This window comes from Phallusia mammillata, chromosome 1, assembly GCF_965637545.1.
Source record: "Phallusia mammillata chromosome 1, kaPhaMamm4.hap1.1, whole genome shotgun sequence".
NCBI lineage: Eukaryota > Metazoa > Chordata > Ascidiacea > Phlebobranchia > Ascidiidae > Phallusia > Phallusia mammillata.
This window is the reverse complement of record NC_137252.1, coordinates 35309271-35335269: the sequence shown is the minus strand read 5'-3', so window position 1 is coordinate 35335269 and position 25999 is coordinate 35309271. Positions and strand designations below refer to the sequence as shown.

At 41.3% G+C, this 25999-nt stretch overlaps 5 protein-coding genes and 1 long non-coding RNA gene across 8 annotated transcripts in view; 2 read left to right on the top strand and 4 right to left on the bottom strand.

The window, feature by feature from the left end:
* LOC145213630 (uncharacterized) overlaps window positions 1-2800 on the top strand; it is a 50478-nt gene extending 47678 nt beyond the window's left edge. Inside the window, exons 3-5 of one of the 2 annotated variants that reach the window (XR_013856865.1) lie at window positions 139-286; window positions 916-1700; window positions 2598-2800. This is a non-coding gene — a long non-coding RNA (uncharacterized LOC145213630). The remainder of the gene's footprint in view (window positions 1-138; window positions 287-915; window positions 1701-2597) is intronic. The other variant, XR_013856855.1, reaches the window with a different exon arrangement.
* LOC145213531 (uncharacterized) overlaps window positions 1-25999 on the top strand; it is a 133994-nt gene that overhangs the window by 39161 nt on the left and 68834 nt on the right. The gene's annotated exons all lie outside the window — the stretch shown is intronic.
* Window positions 1-25999, bottom strand: part of LOC145213619 (intelectin-1-like) — a 239640-nt gene that overhangs the window by 149726 nt on the left and 63915 nt on the right. The gene's annotated exons all lie outside the window — the stretch shown is intronic.
* Window positions 7424-9927, bottom strand: LOC145208554 (uncharacterized). Its single transcript, XM_080078960.1, has 2 exons — window positions 8367-9927; window positions 7424-8284 (listed from the first exon to the last, which is right to left on the bottom strand). Exons 1-2 carry the CDS (start codon window positions 9834-9836, stop codon window positions 8033-8035), a joined length of 1722 nt encoding a protein of 573 aa, XP_079935086.1. The 5' UTR covers window positions 9837-9927; the 3' UTR covers window positions 7424-8032.
* Window positions 9851-11006, bottom strand: LOC145238229 (uncharacterized). The gene is made up of 2 exons (XM_080101342.1): window positions 9939-11006; window positions 9851-9859 (listed from the first exon to the last, which is right to left on the bottom strand). The coding sequence occupies exons 1-2, from the start codon at window positions 11004-11006 to the stop codon at window positions 9851-9853; spliced, it is 1077 nt and encodes a 358-aa protein (XP_079957468.1).
* Window positions 14632-17444, bottom strand: LOC145207711 (uncharacterized). Its single transcript, XM_080078767.1, has 3 exons — window positions 15554-17444; window positions 15124-15284; window positions 14632-14745 (listed from the first exon to the last, which is right to left on the bottom strand). The coding sequence occupies exons 1-2, from the start codon at window positions 16501-16503 to the stop codon at window positions 15197-15199; spliced, it is 1038 nt and encodes a 345-aa protein (XP_079934893.1). The 5' UTR covers window positions 16504-17444; the 3' UTR covers window positions 14632-14745; window positions 15124-15196.

Genomic DNA, 25999 nt, shown 5'->3' with positions numbered 1-25999 from the left:
TCAGAAATTTACCCAGTTTGCCTTTTTTCCCCTTCAGAAAAAAGTGGTTAATTTTGGGCTAAGCAAAAACTGCAAACAATGCAACAGCATTTGATGTTAAACAATGACCGTTTCAAATGTGATTTTTGTTAAACCCAGACCAAAGTACTAGAAAGAAGCAGGATGTTGATGTATATGTGGCATCAGTTGGTCATCCTGTAGTTGAAGTTCAAGAAAATGTGCAACAGGGAAATGTGCTTCATGGAGATGTGCATCATGGAGATGTGCATCAGACCAGTTACTTTTTGTAAGTGCCTTTTTTCTAAAACTTGTACTACAACACAATTTACAACTTGTTATACAACTAAATTTTGTTTCTATAATTGTTATTGGTAGCCGGTAGGACGAGCAGTTACAATGACATAGCTCTATAGTTTTTGTACTACTAAGCTGACATGTCTTGCCTACTGCACCACCCAGAGGTGATTAAAAATCAACTTATACAAACTTTATACAAACCTATTTGATCCAGTGACATTTTGATGGATTAGTATTTGCATTGCTAGTTTTCTGGCAGACTTTAACTATAGGTCCCCTCTTTTTTAAATGTTTACTTCCCTAGCCACCTAAAATGGATGAATATTTTAACAATGTCTGTATTGAATGAATTTCGAGCAGTTTTTTAAAACATCCTATTCTAAGTTGTTGAATTGCGTGTTTAACCCAGTAGCAAATTTTGGTGACAACTATACACTACTGGAATCGTATTAAATAACATATGTGCAAAATCATTATTGATATTAATGGCCACATATAGGAAAGCCTCATGCTAATATTGTTGATGATTAGGTCAGATGATGCATGAAAAATGTTGATTTTGTACAAATTCTATGTTTTTCACATCTATTAAAATAAACACAGATTTGTCTTGTTCAGGTTACAACAATGACTCAGCGAAACCGCTTACAGCTGAGCAAACAAAGGGGTAAGCATTGTCTCTGTGCCTGGTGTTCTTAAAACGACTCTGGCGTGACACCTAGCGGACGACAGCACGGACAGATCGCAACAGACCGCTTGACAAACAAGAGTGACAAGGTCATCGATCGTTGTCTCTGGTCTGTTTTTGTGAATGTTTATGACTTTTATAGCGGTTCAGGTCAAAGGTAAAAGTATGATATTCCGAGCGTGGGTACGGATATAATTATGTCGATATCACCTTTCAGTTCGTAATGGCGTAAAATCGTTCCTACGGAAAGCAAAAGGTTATTGTTTAGGTGAATAGCTGCAGCGACTATATCTTTCTCGATAAAAGTGTTGTTATGTGACAATCAGGGCCAAATTGGAACAATTAAAAGTTGTTATCACGTATAAAAATATTGAAATTATCTGGCCCTAGAAGGCGAAATGTGACGTATCTTATATTTCGTCATCGTCCACTGCACTGTTGGTGGGCCGCGGGCTTTACCCTGGAGATTGCTAGTCAATTAGCGACACATAACAAAGCTATAGGAAATGGTTTCGTCAAAAACAAGTTTTTTATTTTATTTCCAGTTATATCTATTTTCTAACAGGACCAGCGCTTTATAAAGGGATCACGTTTAGGTTTATATCTTGATGGAACAATTTTTCAACTAGCCTCACCATCACGAAAAGTGAATAGGTAGGAATAAGGAACTTTGTCAAAGTAATCAACTAGACTCACCATCACGTAAAGTGAATAGGTAAGAATGAGAAGCTTTGTAAAAGTGCAATCTTACAGTTCTGACTTTCCTTCCTTATTTATGTTACATCGCCATTGTACATATGATTATGTTTTCTAAGTTTCCCGCCAATAGCACTAACTCATTTGTATGGCGCAATGTTGTGCAACCTCGTGACATTATTTATCACACAATCGGTGAGTATGATGTCACTGATGTCACAACCCCGGCATTGTTTTGTTGAAGTCACGTCTTGTTAGCGTGACTGCCTCGTGTTTATTAGCAACTGGATGTTATAGCGGCAGCATGTATTTATTATATAAGCTGTTGCTGTCCGGCATAATATGATGCATTTATAAATTGACCGGTTATGTTGCTGACTGTTGCTGGTCGTCCAATGTGTGCTTTGTGCTTTTCTGGACCATGGATTTTGCCGTCATCAGCCAACGTGTTGTTTCTGTAACTAACTGTATTTTTAACTAACGTAGATAAGTCTCACAGTTCGTTACTGATATGGTTTGGTGATATTTATCAAATTGGATGCGGTATTCAAAGAACTTTAAATTTACCGATCGCTTTGACTGTTATTGTGACTATCGCCCTTTAATAGTTCGGTAAAGTCAACTTTACTGGTAACTTTTAGTCTGTTGCCTTTACCGAAGTGGTGCATATTTGCAGAAACCGCTTGCATTTGTGCTCGTCTTGCTGCTAAACCCTCGAGCGCCACCATCTGTCCATGTTGCCTTAATAAAAGAATTCGTTATTTTGGCTATTGTTTCCTTGGAGTTTCTAAGCAAGGACAGGCGCGTTAAAAACCGTTCTAGGAATTAAAGCGAGCGTCCATGCTGTTCTGTGTGGATTCATGTAGATACACACCCTCTACCAATTATAAGACAGCTTAACATGTGTGCATCTTAGGCGGAGTGATTCCCACCGCTGGTTTTGTCGCCGGTCTCCTCATTAACTTCTCGGTCGGACTGATGTACATCTGCGCCAAGTACGTAGAAAAGAAGCAATCCGCCGAACACGAAACATCAGCTAAAGAAACTCACTATTCGATACGTGACGTAATCACGGTCACGTGACATCTCGAAGTGCGTATTGCGTGCACGGTTAAGTACCGCTATGTAGTGATCTTCGAATTTGCAGACACTTTCGTTGGGTTGGGCATGGATTTTTTCTGGCGCGCATAGACAATTGAATCATAAACACTGCGTAGTAGCATTCTGTTATTTATTTTTTGTATATTTTTACTCATAACTGTTTTAACATGGTCCAAACGCAGGGACATTTTAAAAGGTAGCATTTGAAATGCACTTTTTCAGTGTTGCAAACGTATAGCTAAAATCATCAAACAAACGGAATCCAAAATATTCTTGGGACATAAATGTTTTTTGTTTGGGTCATTGTAGTTAGTCGATTGCGTTGTTTGATCCTGTATACACATCACTTATCCTGATAGCTTACTAAAGTGGGTCAAGTTGTCAAACATTCTGTGAAATCGTACTGTTTAGATTTTAGAACGAAACATGCCATAACATTGCATGGGTTGCTCTGTTTGACACTCCAGTTTTTTTGTATGTCCAAGGATAGTTTCAGTCCATGCACTAGTGTAACTCGATTCTAGACTCGTGTTATTTGCAAATTATGGATGACTGTTTTGATAAAATATTCTTACCAACTGTTTTTGCCACATGGGTTTGCGCAAATAAATCGAAGCCAAATCTGCACAGAAAACAAATATGGATATAAGAGCATTATATATTTACGCTTAAAACTTACCAGCAAAGGTCAGTTCTACACAAACTCTGTACACGGAGTCATAACAGTTTATATATTTGCACTGGTTCCTCTACCACTAACAGCAACACTGGTTAGATTTAATAATACCTTCAAGTTTATAGAGCTCTTCTGGCAAATGTATTAATATACCTTTTCTGCACATCACAACGCAATAGTTAAGATTACACCACAAGTAATACACACGCACATATACCATGAGCCAACTATCTTACTAACTGATTTGAAACATGAAGCAAACAAGCAGTTTATTTCATCCAATGGAATACGAATTGTTTGGCAAATTATGACGTAACAGACCGATTGTTGAGATTACCAGTCAAAAATATAACTTACAACAGTTGTGAAACACGTTTTGAAGTTCTTTTATTTTGGACCTCGATGAAAATATAAATACTAGGAGTAAGTATAAAAATATGTATTTTGATGTTAATATTTAAAAACTACTTGTTTACCTGCTACTTTTTCCTAGCTTAGAATTTTCTTCCTAGCAAAGTATTTTTGAACAGACCTAAATGTGTCTAGGTTAAAATTTGCACAAATACCTGCACATTTTTGGCTGTCCTTTTTTAAGATTAACTGGCACAAAATTAGTTTAAAGTTTCAACGGACGCATTCCTTATCCTACCTATAAGCATTATAGAGATAAATTATAAGCTTTCACTATTACTGACTTAGACAGGCCTACTGATTATTTCGCTTAATGGTCAACTTCATGTTCATCTTGGTTTATCTCACCTTTGCTGTAAGCTGCACTTGCTGTCCGTCCAATTCCGCATTGATTTTAGGCAAAGAGCAGGCTGAAAAAACAAACAATAGAGACCTGTCATATTTTTATGCGACATGCCTGGGCATAGCACCACCAAGTGCTCAATAAAAAAGCTTTCACTGCTACGCTAGTGGTGGCACCAAAACTATCTGGAGATGTACATGTAGGCACAAACTGAGTTTTGTCAATTGTGAACTTTAGTAACCCAGACGTTTGAGGTTGGCCTCCCAGACGCTGTTCACACAAATATGAAACAAACTAATTTGCCACTGAGTGCGAGAAAATTACTAAAGATGAAATAATTTAGTTGTAGTTACCGTTTTTAGGAAAGAAAATACATGCCAGCGTTCAAGTGCTTTGTTGTTTTTGATTTAGTGTCGTAGTGTGAGTAGGACCTGGAACAAAGAAACGCTGTTTGAATTGCGACTGTATTTTGTATGACTACTTTCTAACTTAAAGCTCGAAATGAACATTGATTAATTACGGTAGCAGTTGGATATGATAACTTACGGCCAGTGGTGGGATTCAATTTGTTTGTCAGCTGGTTTACAGATCTCACAAAACTAGTGGTAGTATTCAAAATTTGATAAACCTATCATTTTACTATTTTTGATGTTTTTTCTGACCGAAAATTTGATCTTTTGCATTCAAGGACAAAGTTTCCACATTGAGTTTTAAATTTACTTGCTTTAGTTTATGACAGGTTTTGAACTTTTGCTCAGAGAAACGATGTATGCTTTGTCGTTAACCAGAACTCTAGTGCAAACAAAAACAGGGTATTAATAGTTATTGCCTAATTTTAGTTGAAGTGAAAGTTACTAAAGTTTTGTTCCTCTGTAACGTGACTTGCATGAATATCCATGGATTTTGGTGGTCGACGTTTCAATACTAGTTGCACACTTGCAGTATTCTTGTGAACCTAAAAATGTGTAATATCTTGTTATTTTTTTTTGCTATATGTCTTTAAGAGTTGGAGTACTGCTAGTTTTATGCATATAAGTTTATAATGTTTTAGTCTCACAAACTGCAAAACGTTTTCCAAAAAAACAGATTTTTGGAGGCAAACATTCTTGTTAGAGCATATTTGTTAACAATATGAACTGTTTTAGACCTATTGTCGTTCGTGTTGTTTGTCACGTGGCACTTCGTTGCCCAAGCAGATCTAAGGTCATAAAAATCCTCGTTGCAACAAATCAAATACGTTTGATCAACTCTTAAACAACTAATAAACCACTGGGCATGTGATTTAATTGTAATAAATTTGTGGGTGGGCAAAGTGCTAAACTTCAGTCAAAGGTCACATAGCACCTGAAGTAAAACTGTATGTAAATCAGTTTTCTGTATTTAAGTCGAGTGCAAAATATGAGGTTGTACTTTGGTTTAAAAGTCAACAACGCAGCATGGAGAAACACATAGATCAGGTATGAAAGACTTGTAGGTTTTGAGGTATGTGGTTTAAAAAAAATAGATTGATATTATGTGCCTGATGAAAGACAATGAACGCAATGCAGCATTTAGTGTGTCAGTGTAACGACTGTTTCGTGTAGCGTTGTGATGCGACAATTGCAGTTTGTTTGTGTGATAAAGCTTTATTTAACGTGAAATCTTATGCGGCTTTCATAGTATATAATGTTATATTTTAGAGAAATATTATTCTCTTTTTTTATCTTCTATATTGGTATGGTAATAGTTTGAAAAGCTTCGCGGCCCACTGGTTGGCAAGCGCTGATTCAAACCACAGCAGCGATTTACTGAGCGATACGTATTTATTTTTGCTTAATTTTAATGTAACGAGGTCGTTGCTACATGCATAAACTTTCTTTCGCTATCATTAAGCGTTGTACGTATATTGCTTGGTGTGAGGCGGGGGTGGATTAGTTTTGCGTTGGTGAACGTGTGTATTAAAATATATGTACTAGCGGCCGTGACAAAAATAAAACTATTTTGCCAAATATTTTTATTTTAAAACTGCTTTAAACAGATTTGGTGGGACTGGAAAGAGTATTACCAGCCTCGTAGTCATATGCGTTAGACATTTGTCCCCTATTGAGTGCAAAACAATGCGAAAATGGTGGTACCACACGCGTCACAATAAAGATTATGGCGTCATAAATAGTTACGACTCTTTGTCAGACTGGCGTTCAGCTCAATCTTTGCACCAAGTTAGAAATTAATGTGGGCTTTTTGGGCGCCATTGCATCGTAATAACATAACAAAAACCTATTCCTTTACATCAGTAATTTTGTAACAAAAACAAGCAGGGTATTGGCTTCTGTTTGTGAAATAAGGATCTGCGATACGGCCGTCGTAGCAAAAAGTTTGTGCATATAGTAAATATATAAACTTTGGATTTTCAAAACCTCCATTGAACAGATTGATGTTCCTGTCGACGCTGTTTGATAAGTGTGTTTCATTAAAGTTGCCCCTACTAAAAGAAAGAGACGCCGTTGTTGGGTTTCGTTTACTCTATTGATGTTGTGTCCGTTTCAGGGCAAGAAAGTCGCAATGAACTATTGTTACGGAATTATTTCGGCAGCTTTGGGAATACGGCTAAAAGACCTTTCAAGTGGCGATGTTAAATCCCAATCGATCTGTTTATGTCTAATTCTGTACACCTTAAACCAAAACTGCCTCCCTAATTCGGAAACTGCCCGAACCCTGCAATAACGGCTCACCACTAAGCCAAAGAGAGACCACAAACTGGTTTCACTAATGGGCGCCTTGTTTAAATAAAACAATAAAAAGCATTCGCATAAAACGACCCCGAATTCGACAAGTTCCACTACAAGTCAACGCCAGCAAATACACGACACAAAACAACACGGTGTTACTCGCACGGCGCCCAAAGGAAGACTGACCATGCTTTCTTCTCAAACACGTTTTACTACACCAATCACGTTGATTAACAAATCACGTGATTCCAAGAGGCACATCCGGGTATCGCAGAACCAACAAGGGTGAACACGCATACGGCACATATGAGGCGAACGTATAAAACACAGAAAAAGCATCATGTGTAACGAGAAACATTTAGTGAAGATACTGTGTGGTGAGAATAATGCGCAAAACAATTAAGTGAAGAAATGAGTGGCGAAACATGACAACGAATAAACAAAACTGTGGCCTCCAAACTTGTTTTGGTCCACCTTAACTGTCGGGTCTATGGAAATGCAGATCCGTTTTGTATTCTTTTATTCTTTATCACACATTATATCGAACATGAATCCAAATTCAAGTACAAAGATGCAATTACATAACGGGTCAGATTTCCTTAAAAATGTGACCGTTGGTGCTCAATCCTATATATATATGAATCAATGAAAAGTAACACGTTAATGATTTGACAGAGTCTACTTACAGATTCCGCACAACTGCAGATCTCGCATCACACAACTTAACACACCAATGTAGAGCGCACAGTGTAAAGCGCAACAGAACTGCCACGAAACAAGGCGCGCTGATTACACGCACGCTTTCAGCACGGAGACAGGTGTGCCAAAGGCAATAAATCGTCTGTTTGTGAACCAAAGCAACACTGGCCGTAACATTCCGGCCCCAAAATTTAGAGCATCAGCGACGAATTTTTACAACATTTAAGGACAGTGTTCACCAACACAATAAAACACAGCGCGATGAAATCGGTTCAATGCGAAAGGACAAGCCGCGTTGACAACATTGGGAAAAACACGTGCACACTGCGTCATGCGTCCAATTAGCAGCATCATACTACAGGACAAGTATTTGAAACTTTATAGAACGAGAACTATAACGCATCGTGTAATGCTTAAATTACACCGCAGTTTACTAAGGGACGCAATTTTCGAATGTTTTGTATGAGAGTAGAATTGGCCAGCAGGGCAAATTCAGTAACCTCTTTGATACCGAGACCACCTCTTCCATTTCCAGCTCTTCCTGAAAAATCGCCTGGCATGCCACTTTTTGAAACTCCAGTGTCTTCCTCCAACTGTTCCTCGATTGTATGGCAACCCCTTGATTTGTAACGCTGGCTTGTCCCCAACAGAATTCGAAACTTCTCCTGGACATTTGTCACTTTTAAAGTCTTGATCGTAGGTATGCTGAAAGATTTTATAGAGCTGTGCGTTATTCACAAAGTTCACCTTATTGTCCGTTTCATTTTCTTTTTGAGCTTCATGCCCCACCAAAGTCCACCCTAGGCCTGTGTAGATTGCGTTCGGCTGTCCTTCTCCACCGCGTCGCATCTCCCGCACTAAGTGAGCCTCCTGGCTACCGGCCCCAATGAGTATCTCCACTTTTTTATCGGCCAAATCCGGAAAACACAAGCCGTTTAGATGAGAATGTCGTTTAACATCCCCAGGGGTAGGAATGCTGTCCAGCAGTTTTGGAAGGGTGTTGACCGTAAGTACCTTTGTAATACGAATCGGGTTGTGCTCTTTAATACCTTGCACCGAAATCTCCACTTCGTGACCCTGCCGAAGCTCGCTTCCGCCAAATCCGGTGATTTTTCGACAGACTGGTCGCCCTTTGAGATTTAATCTATCCCTTAAATTAGTTGTGCAAAGGGTAACATCAGAACCTTCATCTAATAAAGCGTACGTGCTTACTGCACTTTTCGGATCTTTTCCCCAGACATAAACAGGGACGACTTTCAAACGCACGAAGTCCGCAGGTGAGGAAGATATTGTGGCCACAAGAGTGTGAGATGTGATCGGTTCTGCTGCAGTTGGTTTCGCAACTGGTTGTATCGGGCTTCGCTTCTCACGATGCAACATGGTGTGATGTGGCAATTTGCAGCGTTTGCACCTTTGATCACAAATGCAGGCGTGGGCCATATGGTGAGGCGAAAAGCAATTAAAACAAAGTCGGTTAGCCTTCACCAACAACCAACGATCATATTCGTTTTTCTTCGTAAAATCAGAACATACCCAAAGAGGGTGAAATTTCTTGCAAACGACGCAAGGCTGTGGAGCTATCTTGTCAGCTGTGGTGGGAATGGTTGGCAAAGACTCACTCTCTACTGATTCTGTGGAGTCTTGTACCGAAAAAACCCTATGCTCTCCCTTCTTCCGAGACATTTCAAACATTTCCTTTGGTTTTCCCAATGCGATAGACTGAGCGAACATGTTATTGCTCTCTTCTGCTTTGTCAGTCACAAACGAAGCCAAGTCGGACAAAGTGACATGACCTGCAGTCTTATACAAACTGTCTGCCACTGTCACAAACTTCGTCTGTAAGTAAAATGGAAGTTTCTTGAATACATCCACCAAAGTTTGATTGCAATCTAATTCATGTTCACAATTCCATGCTCGGAAAGCTATGAGTGCGTGGTTCATTTTATGTGCTAGTTTTTTTAGTCCCTCTCGGTCGCCAGCTTTGATGGCAGAACCTTTCACTATATCTTTAACATGGGCATCTACCACCAGGTCCATTCGACCAAAGTTTTTTCGCAACGTCTCTTGCGCTTGTAGAAGACCTAAAGAAGCCGGCTTAACAAACAGACATGCCCTGATAGCATCACGTGCTTCACCCTTACACATGTTTATTAGATAACGCAACTGGTCACATGGGTCAGAAAATCGTCTGACTACAGTCTCATGAAAGTACTGCATGAAGTCAAAATATTCTAGAGGATCTCCGTTAAACGTCAGTAAATCGGTCTGATGCAACGAAAACCCACGTAACAGGTTCTTTGTTTCTTCCGCTAAGTTTACAACAGCCTTTGCATAATTAGTCGTGTTGCAATCAGAAGAGAGCTCACCTCCAGAATTTTCTCTGTTCGTTGACGCCGGCCCCATAGACGGATTCTGGGCAGATTTAAACGCGTTGGCATAACACGGGTGAGATACATGTGATCTAGCTGTTGGGAAAAATGGGGAATCAAATGGACACGCAGCCTCAGATGCATTCGAATATATCGGCGCATGCGTAGGTACAAACGAAACATTTTCCTTTGATGACTGCGGTACCGGCGCCACTGAACCAACTGACAGGTCGTATACCTGATTGGATGGAGCCTCAATTTGCCATTCAGTGTTTAGGCCTACCTTCGACGACTGGAACCAAGGCCCTGGGACATCATGGTTGTTTGAGGTGTTAAATCCCAATTCTTCGGCTTCAATCATATCCAGTTCATTTTCTTGTTTTCTGCGAGACAGCTCTATCTTAGTGTCAAGAATTCTCTTCTGGTGATTATTCTCAGCTTCAATCAATAGTGCTGCCGCCTCTTCCTCTGCTACTCTTTTCAGTTTTTCTGCTTTATCTTTGGCAGTTCGCAGCTCTAGCTCTGAGGCTCGCATTTTGATCCGAGCCTGTTCTTCAGCATAATAAAGCAAAGTTTGGGTACGGCACAAACTTCTTACAGAAGATGAATGACTGACCAACGATGACTGTTCAGAAGATTTTCCACTATTCGATCCAATGTCTGCAGAGGTCAACTCAAGAAAATTTCTGTATGTCAGATTAATGTCTCGCCACCTCAACTCAAGCAAATGGGTCTTTGCGACAGCTTCCAGTTTTGCTGCGTTATCCGATGGGGGCAAAGATGCCTCGAATTTCTTGCAGCTCTTAATACATTTGTCAAAGGCCTTGTCTATTAGTCCCTTAGCTTTGGTGACCTCCTTGTGTGCAGTCAGATCATCACTTAATTCTTTAAATTTCTTTTCCAATTTCGTGACTTCCCCAATCAACTCACTTCTTGAATGCTTGAGCGTGATTAAATTTTGACTGGGACCTTGCTCTTCTTCCAAAGCCAATACCATAGAATCATTTAATAGCGACATATTCCACGAAGCACCAATGTTTGTAGATGATTTTTAAGGAAATAATGTGGCCTCCAAACTTGTTTTGGTCCACCTTAACTGTCGGGTCTATGGAAATGCAGATCCGTTTTGTATTCTTTTATTCTTTATCACACATTATATCGAACATGAATCCAAATTCAAGTACAAAGATGCAATTACATAACGGGTCAGATTTCCTTAAAAATGTGACCGTTGGTGCTCAATCCTATATATATATGAATCAATGAAAAGTAACACGTTAATGATTTGACAGAGTCTACTTACAGATTCCGCACAACTGCAGATCTCGCATCACACAACTTAACACACCAATGTAGAGCGCACAGTGTAAAGCGCAACAGAACTGCCACGAAACAAGGCGCGCTGATTACACGCACGCTTTCAGCACGGAGACAGGTGTGCCAAAGGCAATAAATCGTCTGTTTGTGAACCAAAGCAACACTGGCCGTAACAAAAACAATTAGGTGAAGAAATGAATGGCGAAACATAGCAACGATTATACAGACTAAACAATAGTGAAACACAGGATAATAAACTGTAAAGAATGTTATGTGCATGAAGGTGTGTAATAATCCGAACAAATATAACAAGGTAACGTGAAAGAATAAGTGAAAATACGTGTGTGAAGGTAAAATAATCAAAAGATGCGTCATAAACGGAACGTGATTAAAATTCGCCACATTCCCCCCGACTTAAAATGGTCCTACTCCCGTAGGACAACAGTCTACACCATCGTTTCCGGTGAATATCGCGCTGGTCGACGACGTACCCGAGTCGACCTTCTGCACCCATCCGAATTGCCCTGAGGATTCCACTCAGTTGTGTCGTCCTGTGAAACTACTTTAGGGTTGTAAACATACACGACTGCAGGCATTTCAGGTGGAGGTTGCGGATGTTCTAAAGGTTCTTGCGTGAGGCAGGGGAATGTACTCGTCGTTGGCTTTAGACTGTTAAAATGTACAGTTTGCCTCTTGCCTGTCGCGTCTTCGATTACGTAATTCACAGGACCTCGAATATCGGTGATCCTGTATGGTCCCTTGTATGGATACTGAAGTTTTTTACTTTGTCCAAGCGGGACGACCGGGTTTGTCAACAAAACAAATTCGCCTACCGAGTAGGGTCTTCCTTGTTGACGTTGATTGTACCAGTCTTCCATCCGCTTCCGTTGCGTCGTGAGACTCTCTCTCACTACCTCTTCCGCAAGCTGTAGACCATCACGAAGCTGGTCAATCTCCACTCCATACGAATGTGTGGTGTCACGCGCCAAAGACCCCATCAAGTCTGCCGGCAATCGCAATGGTCGTCCGGTTAAGAGAGTATGCGGAGCTTCTCCCGTTGCATCGTGGGCACTCGCGTTGTAGGCGGCCACCACTCCTGGTAATGCTTCGTCCCACCGCTGGTTATCTTGCTGTATATAATTTCGGATCATAGTAATAATGGTCTTATTGTTACGTTCGACCCCACCGTTCCCAGGCGCGTGGTATGATGTCGTGCGACTTTTCTTACATCCCATTAGGCGTAATAATTCTGCAAACAAATGGCTTTCAAAATTTGAACCGCGGTCGGAATGAACAGTCTCCGGTACCCCATGTACGGTGAACCAATTTCGATACAACAAACTGGCGGTCTCATTGGCAGTTTGATTTCGCATCGGCCAGGCTCTTACGTATTTTGTGAAAATGTCACACGCTACCAAAATAAACTGGTAACCCGATCGGGTGAGAGGTAGAGGTCCGAGAACGTCCACTTCGATCCTTTGCATGGGTCTGTCCTCCGTTGAGGGCATGAGCGGGGCTTGAAAATGATGCGTGGGTCTTTTATTGTATTGACAGGTGACGCAGTTGCGGCAAAAGGTCTCGACAGAATCGCGCCATTTATACCAATAAAAGCGTTCCGCTATCTTAGCCAGCGTCTTAACTATGCCCAAATGCCCACCCCCGTGTACGTTATCATGAAGATTTGACATTGCTTCATCGACTAAACTCTGTGGCAAAACAATTACAGAATCACTGCCTAGTGTAGAGTTTCCACGACAACAAAGTACACCTGCTTTAAGTAGGAGGCTGGGAAAGCGAGACCAATAATGGCGAAGTACTGGTGATTCTTTTCTAACGGTTTTGAATTTCGGGCGCATACCTTTATTCAACCATTCCAAGACGACTGCTAGATCAGGGTCATTTTTCTGCCGCTCCAACAAGTCCTCATGTTGATATCCTATCGTAGACTTTAAGTCAACGACGTGAACTTGGGTATCTTCGACACCCTCGACCAATTTGTATGGGCATGCCCCGCAATCTTCTATGTCATCAAGGCGTGACAGAGCGTCTGCATTCCTATGTTTGCTTCCCGACCTGTGATGGATTTCAAAGTCATACGCGGATAGGTGCTCTACCCAGCGGGCGCACTGCCCGTATAACTCTCTAGACTTCCAAAGCCACCTTAACGAAGAATGGTCGGTTCGTAAGGTAAATTTTTGACCCAGTAAGTAACACCGGTACAGCTTTGTCGCAAATATTACGGCCAAAAGCTCTTTTCTCGTGGTGGAATAGTTGCGTTCCGACCTGCTCAAAGTGCGACTTCCATAGGCCACCACGCATTCCTTACCGTCGATTTCCTGAGAAAGGACACAGCCAACGGCAGCGTCAGACGCATCCGTATCCAGTATAAACGGCATGTTAAAGTCAGGGTATCGAAGAATTGGTGCAGTCGTCAAGTGTTGTTTTAGTTGAGAGAAGGCATCCTGACACTGGTCATCCCACTGAAATCTTCTTCCCTTTTCCGTCAACCGGTGAAGAGGACCCGCGATCTGTGCGTAACCGCAAATAAATTTACGATAGTAGGAAGTAAGGCCTAGAAACTGCCGGATTTCTTTTACGTTGCGGGGGATCGGCCATTTAGCAACTGCCTTTATTTTGTTAGGGTCGCATCGTATGCTCTCTTTTGATAATACGTGGCCCAAAAAGTCTACTTCGTGTTTAAATAGAGTGCACTTGCTAGGTTTTAAAGTTAGACCAGCCGATTTGATTCTTGCTAGCACGTCCGACAGTCGCTTTAAATGCTCTTCGAAAGTTTTCGAGTATACAATGATATCATCCAAGTACGCTAGGGCCCCCTGCCATTCGATTCCGTTCAGGACAATACGCATCAGTCGCTGAAAAGTCGCTGCAGAATTGCACAGGCCCATGGGCATTACATTAAATTCAAAAAGCCCGACGTGGCTAGTAAAAGCCGTTTTCTCCCGGGAAGAGGTGTCCATTGCAACCTGCCAATACCCGGATTTTAGATCCAAAGTTGAAAAATAGGCGACGTTGGACATTTGATCTAAACTGTCATCTATCCGGGGAATCGGGTAGCTATTTTTTTTAGTTAACTCATTCAACTTGCGGTATTCAACGCAAAAACGAGTCTCACCGGATTTCTTTCGGACCAACACAATCGGGCTGCTCCACGGTGATTTAGAAGGTCGGATTAGGCCTTGTCTGTCCATTTCAGCTAAGATCTCCTCTACCTTTGCTTTGTTGTGATGAGGCATGCGACGCGGTGTCTGTCTTACAGGGCCGTTGTCACCCGTGTCGATAACATGACGCACTATATCAGAGCGCCCCAAGACATCTTTGGAAGTCGAAAACGCTTGTTGATTGGCACGCAGCAAATCGAACAATTCACCTCGTTGATCTGCCGTTAATCGGTCACCGATGGTGACTTTGTCTACAATGTCCTGAAACGGATCTTGGTTATATATTTTCTGGGCCGATACGGAACAAATCTGGGTGTCTGTAACAAAACACTCAGGGTGTTTACATCCAGGGACACTTCCCTCTACCACTATACAAGAACCCGGGATTTTGCAATCGAGGTTACCAAAAGCATACACGGGTGTAACCGTAGCGAATCTCGCCCCACTTGGTATTGTTACATCCTCATCCCCCAAATTTGCCACAAACACCTTCACCTCGCGGCTTTGCGCCATCGTTACACTTGTCGCAGTCAATAACCCAAATCTCTCCACGAACCCAGCTATCTGCTCCTTTAGAACCGGAGTGGCCAACTCTTGTGAATTAAGAGATTCTTGACATAAGCTGCCTGTTACACATACCTCTGCGAACGCTGGGATAAGGACGTCATCCGCAACGCATACGTCACAGGGTTGGGACAAGGCTGTCGGAGAACTAAAGAGCGGAAGTCTGGCGTTTCCTGCCGTTAGAGTATTTTCCCTGTAGCAGATTCGGCACGCATTGGCCTGCAGAAAATCCAATCCTAGAATAAAATCATGGTTGAGGTTCTGCACGATATAAACGGTCGCATGATTCGTTATGCCACCAACTCTAAGGGGAAGGCTAATACTGCCCTTCACCGCCAATTGCAGCCCATCGGCACCTACCAAGTGCTTGGAAGGGGACCTGTTTATCTGTAGGTTTTGTTCTACGCCGAATGAGTCCCATTTTATCGCACTCATCAGACATACACCCGAGCCGGTGTCTAACAAAGCACACATGGTTGTCTGCCCCACCCAAATGGAAACAAACCGTGCCAGCGCTGACGGTGATGCGATTCTCTCCTTAGTCGTAGTTTCCGGTCCTGGTCTGTTTGCTCTGCCTGGTGCGGTTGGTTGTTGACTTGGGGATTCTTTTACGTTCACTGGGTGTTTGGACGGTCTGCAAAAAGAAGTTGGTAGTGACCTAGCCCCGCGACTTACCCTAATCATTTTGGGACGCATACCCAGGTGTGGACAGTCGCGTCGAAAATGACCTGGCTGCCCGCAACCGTAGCACTTGCGTTTTTGCTCATGTTTGCCATACAAATGTCCTGTCCTTTTTAGGGAATCCACTTCAGCTTGCAGAGTCTTCAAAGTGTCCTCGAATTTAGCACTCCGTTCCGTCGTGCGTCGTTCCATGTCTTCGAGCTTTTTCAAAATCTTATCAATTTCCGATGTTTTTGCGTTAACTGTGGCAACCTGAACAAAACTCGGTACTTGAGCATCGACCACGACCTGGGCGGCGGCTCTGAACGTCCTTGTGTACTTGGTTGCCGCAGGGATAGTTTCAGCAAGGCGCCTGTCTTGCAAGCCTTGTAGCAAGGTAATGTACAGCACTTCGTTTTTAAGGGCAGCTTCTGAAGAGTTGCTGTAAGCGTTGTTCCCCAGTGTTTGCAGGGCATAAACAAAATCTCGCGCGGACTCGCCAGGTAACTGCACGCGCCTTATCAGCTCGGCGCGTTGGCGTTCCGCGTGTTGGCCGCTAGACTTATGACGCAGTGCGCGTTCCTTCAAGTCCTTAAACGGAATTGTAAAGAGATTGGAGTCCTTCTCTTGTATTGCCCATTTCAGATCATTGCCAATGCTTGCTAAAAATAGATGTCGTTTCATTTCCTCTGAAGCATCAACGCTCGTACAATAAGATTCGAGCATATTAAAATATTGACCTAGATCCTCCCCAGGCCGTAAAGGCGGAGGTTGCATTAAAACGTTAAAAGACATTATAAAATCAACCTAAAATACAATACTTAAAAACACAAAAAGGGGAGTCTTCCTAGTAAAACCAGCGGGTAGTGGTGACAGGGTCCTGGCGTGCTCGCCAAGTTGTTACGGAATTATTTCGGCAGCTTTGGGAATACGGCTAAAAGACCTTTCAAGTGGCGATGTTAAATCCCAATCGATCTGTTTATGTCTAATTCTGTACACCTTAAACCAAAACTGCCTCCCTAATTCGGAAACTGCCCGAACCCTGCAATAACGGCTCACCACTAAGCCAAAGAGAGACCACAAACTGGTTTCACTAATGGGCGCCTTGTTTAAATAAAACAATAAAAAGCATTCGCATAAAACGACCCCGAATTCGACAAGTTCCACTACAAGTCAACGCCAGCAAATACACGACACAAAACAACACGGTGTTACTCGCACGGCGCCCAAAGGAAGACTGACCATGCTTTCTTCTCAAACACGTTTTACTACACCAATCACGTTGATTAACAAATCACGTGATTCCAAGAGGCACATCCGGGTATCGCAGAACCAACAAGGGTGAACACGCATACGGCACATATGAGGCGAACGTATAAAACACAGAAAAAGCATCATGTGTAACGAGAAACATTTAGTGAAGATACTGTGTGGTGAGAATAATGCGCAAAACAATTAAGTGAAGAAATGAGTGGCGAAACATGACAACGAATAAACAAAACAATTAGGTGAAGAAATGAGTGGCGAAACATAACAACGATTAAACAAAACAATTAAGTGAATAAATGAGTGGCGAAACATAACAACGATTATACAGACTAAACAATAGTGAAACACAGGATAATAAACTGTAAAGAATGTTATGTGCATGAAGGTGTGTAATAATCCGAACAAATATAACAAGGTAACGTGAAAGAATAAGTGAAAATACGTGTGTGAAGGTAAAATAATCAAAAGATGCGTCATAAACGGAACGTGATTAAAATTCGCCACACTATTCAAATAGCATAACTATAACTATACTTTAACCTTCCTTCCAAAAACTTTTAGGGACTTGCCTTGACTCGAACCGCTAATGACTTGACATGACTTGAGAATGGAACCCTTTTTGACTTGACTTGATTTGGGCCTCGACCCCTACTGACTTGACTTGACTTGACTAGGGACTCGAATCTCTACTGACTTGACTTGAGACTCGACTAATAGGACTCGTTACCCAACCCTGTATCCAGAATACTGATAAATTTGTTTAAGACACCTTTTTTGAATGGTTTTATATTTCCCTCGCCATTCCAGCGTCCGGTTCGCGATAAATTGTGCTGGCGAACTAACTTTCTTGTTCCGGAAGTCGACTGACCCTGACGTGCATGCAATAAGTGGGTTAGGTTGCTTTACATATTCTTCTAGGGCAGTGCTTCCCAACCTTTTCCAGCTCGCGGCCCACTTAAACAAAACATTTTTTCGGTGGACCACCGTTTAATATTGCGACAAAACCACAATGGAAAATGAACCAAAATGAGACAGAAAAATAATAACCGTACAAGCAATACTTCTGTTAATGTAAAGCCTGAGCTTGCTGATTTGATATGATGACATCACTACTGCTTTCTAGGATTTTTTGATTTCTTTACTTTCCTTGATTTAAAAACAAAATAAAAAACGATCCATTTTGTAGCTACGCAAAGACCAAACAAAGCTAACAAAAACTGTTCCAGCATCAAGATTTTGCAACTAGTACAAGTACTGGAATATTCACCAACGGGGCAACACAATGAACATCAAAACAGACGTGATGCTTCCAGCGTGCTACAGGCACCTGCTTAAAGATTAGAGGCCCAATCATTCGTTATCGCGCGGTGTTTTCGTTGCGTTGTAACGTGCTTGCGTTCCATTCTTTTTTCCTTTGTTTATCGTGCACTGTACTAGTCGCATTCAGTGTTATTTACCCTGATGAAGACGACCTGTATAGGACGTCGAAACGTCGGAATAAAAATTACATTTGCCAGAAGAGCTCTACAAACTTGATATTATGCCTGGCAGCAATAGCTTATATATAGTACAAGTACTGTTGTGACGCGACAATTATAGTTTGTTTGTGTGATAAAGCTTCGTTTAACGTAAAATGTTATGTGGCTTTTCTAGTTGTTAAGTAATATTATATTTTGAGAAAAATGGTTTCATTTGAAAATACGTTCACTTAAACTGTGTAACTTTTTTTACTTCTGTAATGGTATGGTAATGGTTTGAAAAGCTTCGAAGCCCACAAGAAAGTACGTCGCGGACCACCAGTGGGCCGCAGATCACCGGTTGGGAAGCGCTGTTCGAAGGTGAACTGGTCTTCTGTAGACAGCTCAGCATAACTAGCTAAATGCATCCACATTCAGTAAATCGGACGGTTAAGGGTCATCGAATGTATTTGATAAATCCGAGTACGAAAAAGCATTTTCCACAACGCTCATCGTTGGCAGACAGTGAAACAGATCAGTTAATTTCCTATTCAAATAGAATATGAATAATATTAACAGTAATTAACAATAGATACGACAAAGAAAACAAAAGAAACCGTTAAACCTGTTTAGGATCTCCAAACTAAAAGTAAATTAAATATTAACCATTATTAATATAAGCGCTAACGCTGTGCTCATGCAGTAAAGGCACTCTCCTATCTATGGTTGTTTAATAGATGAACTATTCTGTCTTTGCTTTAACCTTTATGAGTCGTTAGGGTTTCCGCGTGATTTCAGTTGCCGCTTCCCCGCGGAATGACCGGGCGCTTGCCCAAACCGTTACATGGTCGCGTGCGAAACTTGCTTACCACAACTTTTGTAAGTCCTGTTTTTGGTTTTATGTTTATTTTGTACATTTGTCTTGATTTATACATTTATCTCGAGTCAGCTAACCACCGGCGCGGACAGGTCGGCTATGGTTGTCGCAATTAACCGGATGCGCTATATGCATAAATCTTTGCCCACCTGCGTTTCGAAGTTTTCCAAGTCAGAACGTTTTTGATCAGACTAAAACACTTACTCATTTCTTAGAGCCTTTAGTAAATTTCCCAGCGCTTTAAATTAAATTCAAACACTTTGTCATTTTTTGAGCCTATCTAAACTGACGCAGGTTAGCCTTTTTTTGGCTCCTGCCTATCCAAACGTTAACAAAACAATAGCTTTTTTCACCAAAATCGCGGTTTATATGCAAATATGTGAAGGATTTCCCACCGAAGTGGACTTTCATTGGTCAGGAGGAATTAGGCGCCGTTTACGAAGCGCGATGTATATTGTGTGACGTTTTTCAGCACGTCCTCAGCTCAGCTACGGCTTTGATACATGCATAAGTCTGTCCTACGTTCTAAATTATTGCATGGAAATGCTACAGAATCCTTTTATGCGACTCAGTTTTTGAAATTAGAAAATGTTTTGATTACACGCTCTGACGATTATGCCGACAAAAAAGTCGAAAAAGAAAATTGTAGTGCAATAACATGGCAGTACCCGTTTCTGGTAGTTAGCTACAATCACGTCTATATAAGCATGAAACGTGAAGTCGAAAGACGTAAACTAATTAACACACAACGTGAGGTTACTGTTTCGTTTTGCAGTTTGTATGCGCGCGCAACAATACCCGTTTGTTAATATTTGTGTGACAATACGTGTCAAACACTTAAACTCATGTGCTGTTATTGCTGACTAGACGGGATTGACTTAACGCATGAAATTCCATTGTGGTTGGGAACCACTGTCATAAACGTTGCAAGAAAGAGTAGAATCAATTGATTGCTGTGATTTCTGAGCAAAAATTTGGTCTTCTGCATTCAAGGAAGTTTTCAAATGTAATTTCTAAATTTACTTACTTTAGTTTATTTCAGTTTTTGATCTTTTGTTCAAAGAAACGACGTATGTGTTGTCGTTAACCAGAACTCTAATGCAAACAAAAGCAGGGTATTAACAGTTATTGCCCAATTTCAGTTAAAGTGAAAGTCATTCAATAAAATTTTGTTCCACTGTAACATTACTTGCATGACTATCCATGGATTTCGTGGTATACCGATGTTTCAATACTAGTTGCAAGTCTGTGTAATAGTTTTGTAAGTTTTGTTTGCCCTATGTCTCTCTAAGAGTTGGAGTACTGTTAGTTTTATGCACATAATTTCAAAATGTTTTAGTCTCACAAACTGAAAAACGTTCAAAAATTTTTGGAGGCAGGCATTCTTTTCATAACATATTTTTTAATAACGTGAAAAGTTTTTGACCTGCTGTGGTTCATTTTGTTTGTCAGGTAGCACTATGTTCATATACCGGTTTGTTAATATTTGTCTGACAATACGTGTCAAACACTTAAACTCGTGTCCTTTTACGGCTGACGAGACTGTTCTGTCAAGTATTCCTCATACGCTAGAAACTAACGACCCTGTTTAACACATAAAAGTCCATACTTGTTGGGTACCACTGCCATGAGTGTTGTAAGAAAGAGTAGAAACAATTGATTGCTATGATTTTTATGCAAAGAGCCACATTTGATAAACCTATCATTTCACTATTTATAATTTATTCTTCATTTTATGGCAGTTTTTGACATTTTACCCAATGAAACCATGTATGGTTTAAAACAATACCTATTGGTCATTTTTAGTTGAAGTGAAAGTCATACAATAAAGTTATTTCCACTGTAACGGGACTTGCATGGCTATCCATGTATTTTGGTGGTATGTTGATGTTTCAATACTAGTTGCACACTTGTAGTATTCTTGTCAACCTGAAAATGTGTAATAGTATTGCAATCTTATTGTTATTATTTTTTGCCATATGTCTCTAAGAGTTGGAGTACTGTGTTAGTTTTGTGCACCTAATTTTATAATGCTTTAGTCTCACAAACTGCAAAACGTTCAAATATAGATTTGTGGAGGCAGGCATTCTTGTCATAACATATTTTTTAATAATGTGAAAAGTTTTGACCTGCTGTGGTTCATGTTGTTTGTCACGCAGCACTTTGTCCCTCCAGCAGAACTACGGTCATAAAATCCTCGTTGCAACAAATCCAATACGCTTGATCAACTCTTAAAAAAAACAATAAACCAATAAGCATGTGATTCAGCTGTAATAAATTTTTATGTTGGCAATGTACTAAAGTTTAGCCAAAGGCCACATGGCACCTGATGTCAAGCTGTATTAAATCAGTTTTCTGTATTTAAGTCGAGTGCAAAGTATGAGGTTGTACTTTGATTCAAAAGTCACCGACGCTACATGGAGAAACATAGATCAGGTGGGAAAATCTTGTAGGTTTTTAAGTTTTGTGGTGTTTTAAAAAGTAGTTTGGTGTTAAGTTCCTGTTGAAAGACAATAAAAAGAACATGTGGTTAATCAATCTTCTTTGCTTTGTTCTACAGTCCCTTATAAGAATTTGTTGCACTTATGCCAATTTAGCATGTGTTTGTAATTTCAACTAAAAAAAACTCCGTCAACGCAATGGAGTTCCGTATAAGTCAGGCAAGACATTGGTCAATCAAAATCGATTTGTTAAACATTTGTATTCGCATTGTGAATAAAATTCGCCAGTGTCTTTCAAAGACTACTTTTCAGGTTTTTTTCAGGAAAGATTTGTTTTAAACAGGCTTAGGACACAAATAGCTTATCTGAAGTTGGAGCTTTTTTAAAGTACTTGCTTTTTTACATCCAGAATTTAGCCTGGAAATAATTAAAAAAAACACTTTGCATGTCCAGAATTTTTGCGCAGTGCAATAACACGACGGTATCCGCGTTTACATACCATGAAACGTGAATACAAAAGAGGTAAACCGATTAATACACAACGTCAGATGATTGTTCGGGTTTGCAGTTTGTGTGCGCAACAATACGGGTTTGTTATTATTTGTCTGGCAATACGTGTTGAACACGTAAATTCATGTGTTTTTACTGCTGATGAACCTGGTTTGTCAAGTGTGCCTGATATACAAGAAAGTAATGTGGCGCCCAATTCAATGGTTGCCAAAACCTCCGAACACTGCACTAACGGCTAGCCACGAAAAACCCTAGTTTAGACTCGTTCGAACACTGCCGTTTTCATTTGAAAACGCTGTATAAAACTGTACGATATTGGCACAGTTACTGCGCAGCACAAAATTCAAGACAAGTTGACAGTACCACAGCCGGGGAAGAACTCCTCGCCATTGCACGTGGCCCGCAAAAAGACTTAAAAACATGTGAAAAAAAGAAAAAAAGACTCGCCACAGAACTAATTAAGAAACAAAGAAACTAACGGGTCACGTGGTCAATACCCACAGGTCAGTTATCATCGCCCTAGCGGCTTTAGACGGTTACACCTAAGATTGCAATGTACTAAAAAGCAATCGAACAGTTAATAAGGTAAACGTGAACGCAACGAAAGAGTGTGAAGAGGAAATAAAGCGCAAAACATGAAGAACACATCGTGAAATTAAGATAAACACGTTTTAGGAAATACGCACACACATAGGAAACAACTCATGATAAACAAACTTAGAAAGGTAAAGACATTCAGAAGACCCATGTGACTAATGTGAAACAAGGTGATAAGGTAACGACGCGATAATTACGTTAACACACCCGTCCCGATCTCGTTGCTTCCCTGTGCAACCCCCTATCAGTTCTGTAAAGTACTTTGGCCGCTTGCGATTTTCCCTGAGACGGTTAGCGATGCAGTCAAAGTTTTTTCTTCGTGGGGGAGAATTACACGTTCATTCCTTGGATGCTGACGTAATGTTGGGGCTTCATCTCGATTCGTGATATTCATATACGTATTTACGGAGGTACGGGGCCCTGTGTGTAAATTTAGTCTCGTCACTGAGGGTGTTCGTTGGCATCATTGTCGCGCGGTTAAGTTTCATTCTGTTAAAATGGACTACTTTCATTTTTCCCTGGTCGTCTTCGATCTCATAGTTGACGGGTGACTTGACTGCTGTCACTATAAAGGGACCTTTAAAAGGCATGTGAAATTTTCTACAAACGCAGGTTTTACTACCAGGTCTTAGAGCACTAGATCGCCAACCTGATATGTTCTTCCCCTCTGACGTTTGTCGTAATGTGCCGCTATTCGTTCTAGCTGGGCAGTGATCGTTTCTCGAACCACTTTGCGTGCGAGCTGCAACCTGTCCTGGAGACCGCCGAGTTGGTCATTTTTCGTTGAGTCGTCAGTCGGCGCTACTAATAAATCTGTTGGAAGACGCATATTGTGACCGTTTAACAAGTAATGTGGCGATAGTGAAGTGGTTTCATGTCATGCACTGGCATTGTACGCGGCGACTACCGCGGATGAAGCTTTGTCCCACTGTTTTCATGGCGTTGTACGTAGTTGCGGGTCCTCGTTGTAATGGTGTGGTTGTTACTTCTGCATCCGTTCTCGCCGGACAACCCATCATCCGTACCAATTCTTGAAATAACGAGGATTCTAACTTTGCTCCCTGATCAGAGTAAATGACATCGGGGAACCGTGTACTGTCAGCCACCTGAGAAACAGAACGCTGGCTACTTCCGAACCCCTTTGAGTTCGTAATTATCAAGCGCAGACATACTTACTAAAAAAACGTCACACGCTACTCAAACGTACTGGTAGCCACATAGCAACAGAGGTAAGGGCCCCAATATATCTATTTCCGCGCGTTCCATCGGCTTTACTTTGCCTGAAGAGACTATTGACGCCCTAGGTCAAGCATTAAACTTTTTACTTCTTTCACATTTGGTACAGCTCCGAACGTAGACTTCAACTTTCACACGCCACCCTGGCCAAAAGTGCCGATCGCAAGCTTTGGAACATGTCTTTGCCACTCCATGCAAGGTGTCCGCCGCCATGAGGAGGGTCGTGTAGGGCCCAAATCACATCAGGTTGCATCTTTTGTGGGGTAATGAGTCGGTCTAAAATCTACATGAACGACCGGTTGATGTGGAGAGTCTCCTGCTTGGAAAAGAACTTTATTTACAAGTCGTAACCTGCTAAACCTGTCCCATAAATGCTTTGTCTTCGTAGACGCGAAATTCAACGATTGGTACGGTAACTATGTTGTAATTCAATTCTCCTGAAAGCAGGTGAGATTTTCTAGTCATCTCGCTGTGCTTTAATTATTTCGTCGACGGACAATTCTATTGCTTTTCTAAACTCTAGCGGTATTACTTCGAATCGGTTGGCATGTTTCGGTTCTGTTGAGTAGCTATCGTTTACCGAAAAGTGCATCGGATCGTCGTTTATCGGCATTACCATGCTTCCTGCCTGGCCGGCGAATCAGTTCAAAATCGTACTCGGCTAAGCGTTTCACCCACCAGGCACATTGCCCATATAGCTCCCTCGACTTCCACAGCTAGCGCAAAGAGGAGTGGTCTGTTCGTAAGAAGAACGATCTGCTGATTAAATAACATTTGTATAGCTTAATAGCGTAGATAACTGCAAGTAACTCCTTACGCGTCATTGAATTATTGCGTACCGCTTTTGACAAGGCCTTGCTACAGTATGCGATTGTATGTTCCTTGTCGTCGAAAATTTGAGATAAAACACAACCCACCACACCGCTGGAAACGTCAGTGTCGAGCACAAACTTCTTGGTAAAGTCTGGGTGTTGTGGTAACGGCGCCTGCACTAATCTGTTTTTTAGGCCGTCGAATGCTTGTTGTCCCAAAATTCCTCCCCAAAATTAAAACGTACATCTTTCTCGGTCATCTTGTGTAAGCGGCCTCCAATAGTTGCATATACCTTTTTGAACCTGCAATAATAAAACGTCAACCGACAAACTGCCGTATTTTCTTCACGTTTCTCGGGATCGGACAAAATCTCACGATGTTCAACTTCGCCAGGCCACTCTCGGTAGAGGGTAACTATTCTTTTTCGTCAGGTGATTAACTTGCCTATAATTAATCAATGCAATATATGGTCTCACTTGAGTTTTTCCGCAATAGTACGATAGAACTAGACCAAGGGAAATGCAAAGGTCGTTACAGCCCCTGTTGTTCCATTTTTTTGTACGTTTTTGTTTTGTAATTTCTACAACTTGGGTGGCATCCGGCACGGAGGTTGCTGTACCGGTGTGTTGTGTGTCGAAAACATGCTTAGTGAGATGCGTCCGACCGAGCTCGAGTTGTCTCGTAGCAAACGCTTTTTGTTTACTTTGGAGTAAACGATGTACCTCTTGGCGCTGATGTGTTATGGCGTCGCCGATTTTTACTTCTTCTAAAAGTTTGTGTTCAGGTGTGGGTCCTTCATTTGGTCGAAAAGCTACAGCAGAAAACCTAGTAACAGTGGACATTGTATTTTTACTAGCGGAACACACATCACAGTTGCATTTACATGTTAGCATCTCTTTGGGTTCGATCATAACACACGACTCGTGAGAGTGGCTTTTATTGTCGCCTAGGGCAGAGACCGGTGTTAAGCTAGCTATACGACTCCCAGAGAACATTGGTTCATTCCCGAGGTTGGCTAAATAGACTGGGACTGTATTCTTAGACGTCGAAGTTACGTACGTCCCTCCTAATAGATTTTAGGTCAGTGTAAA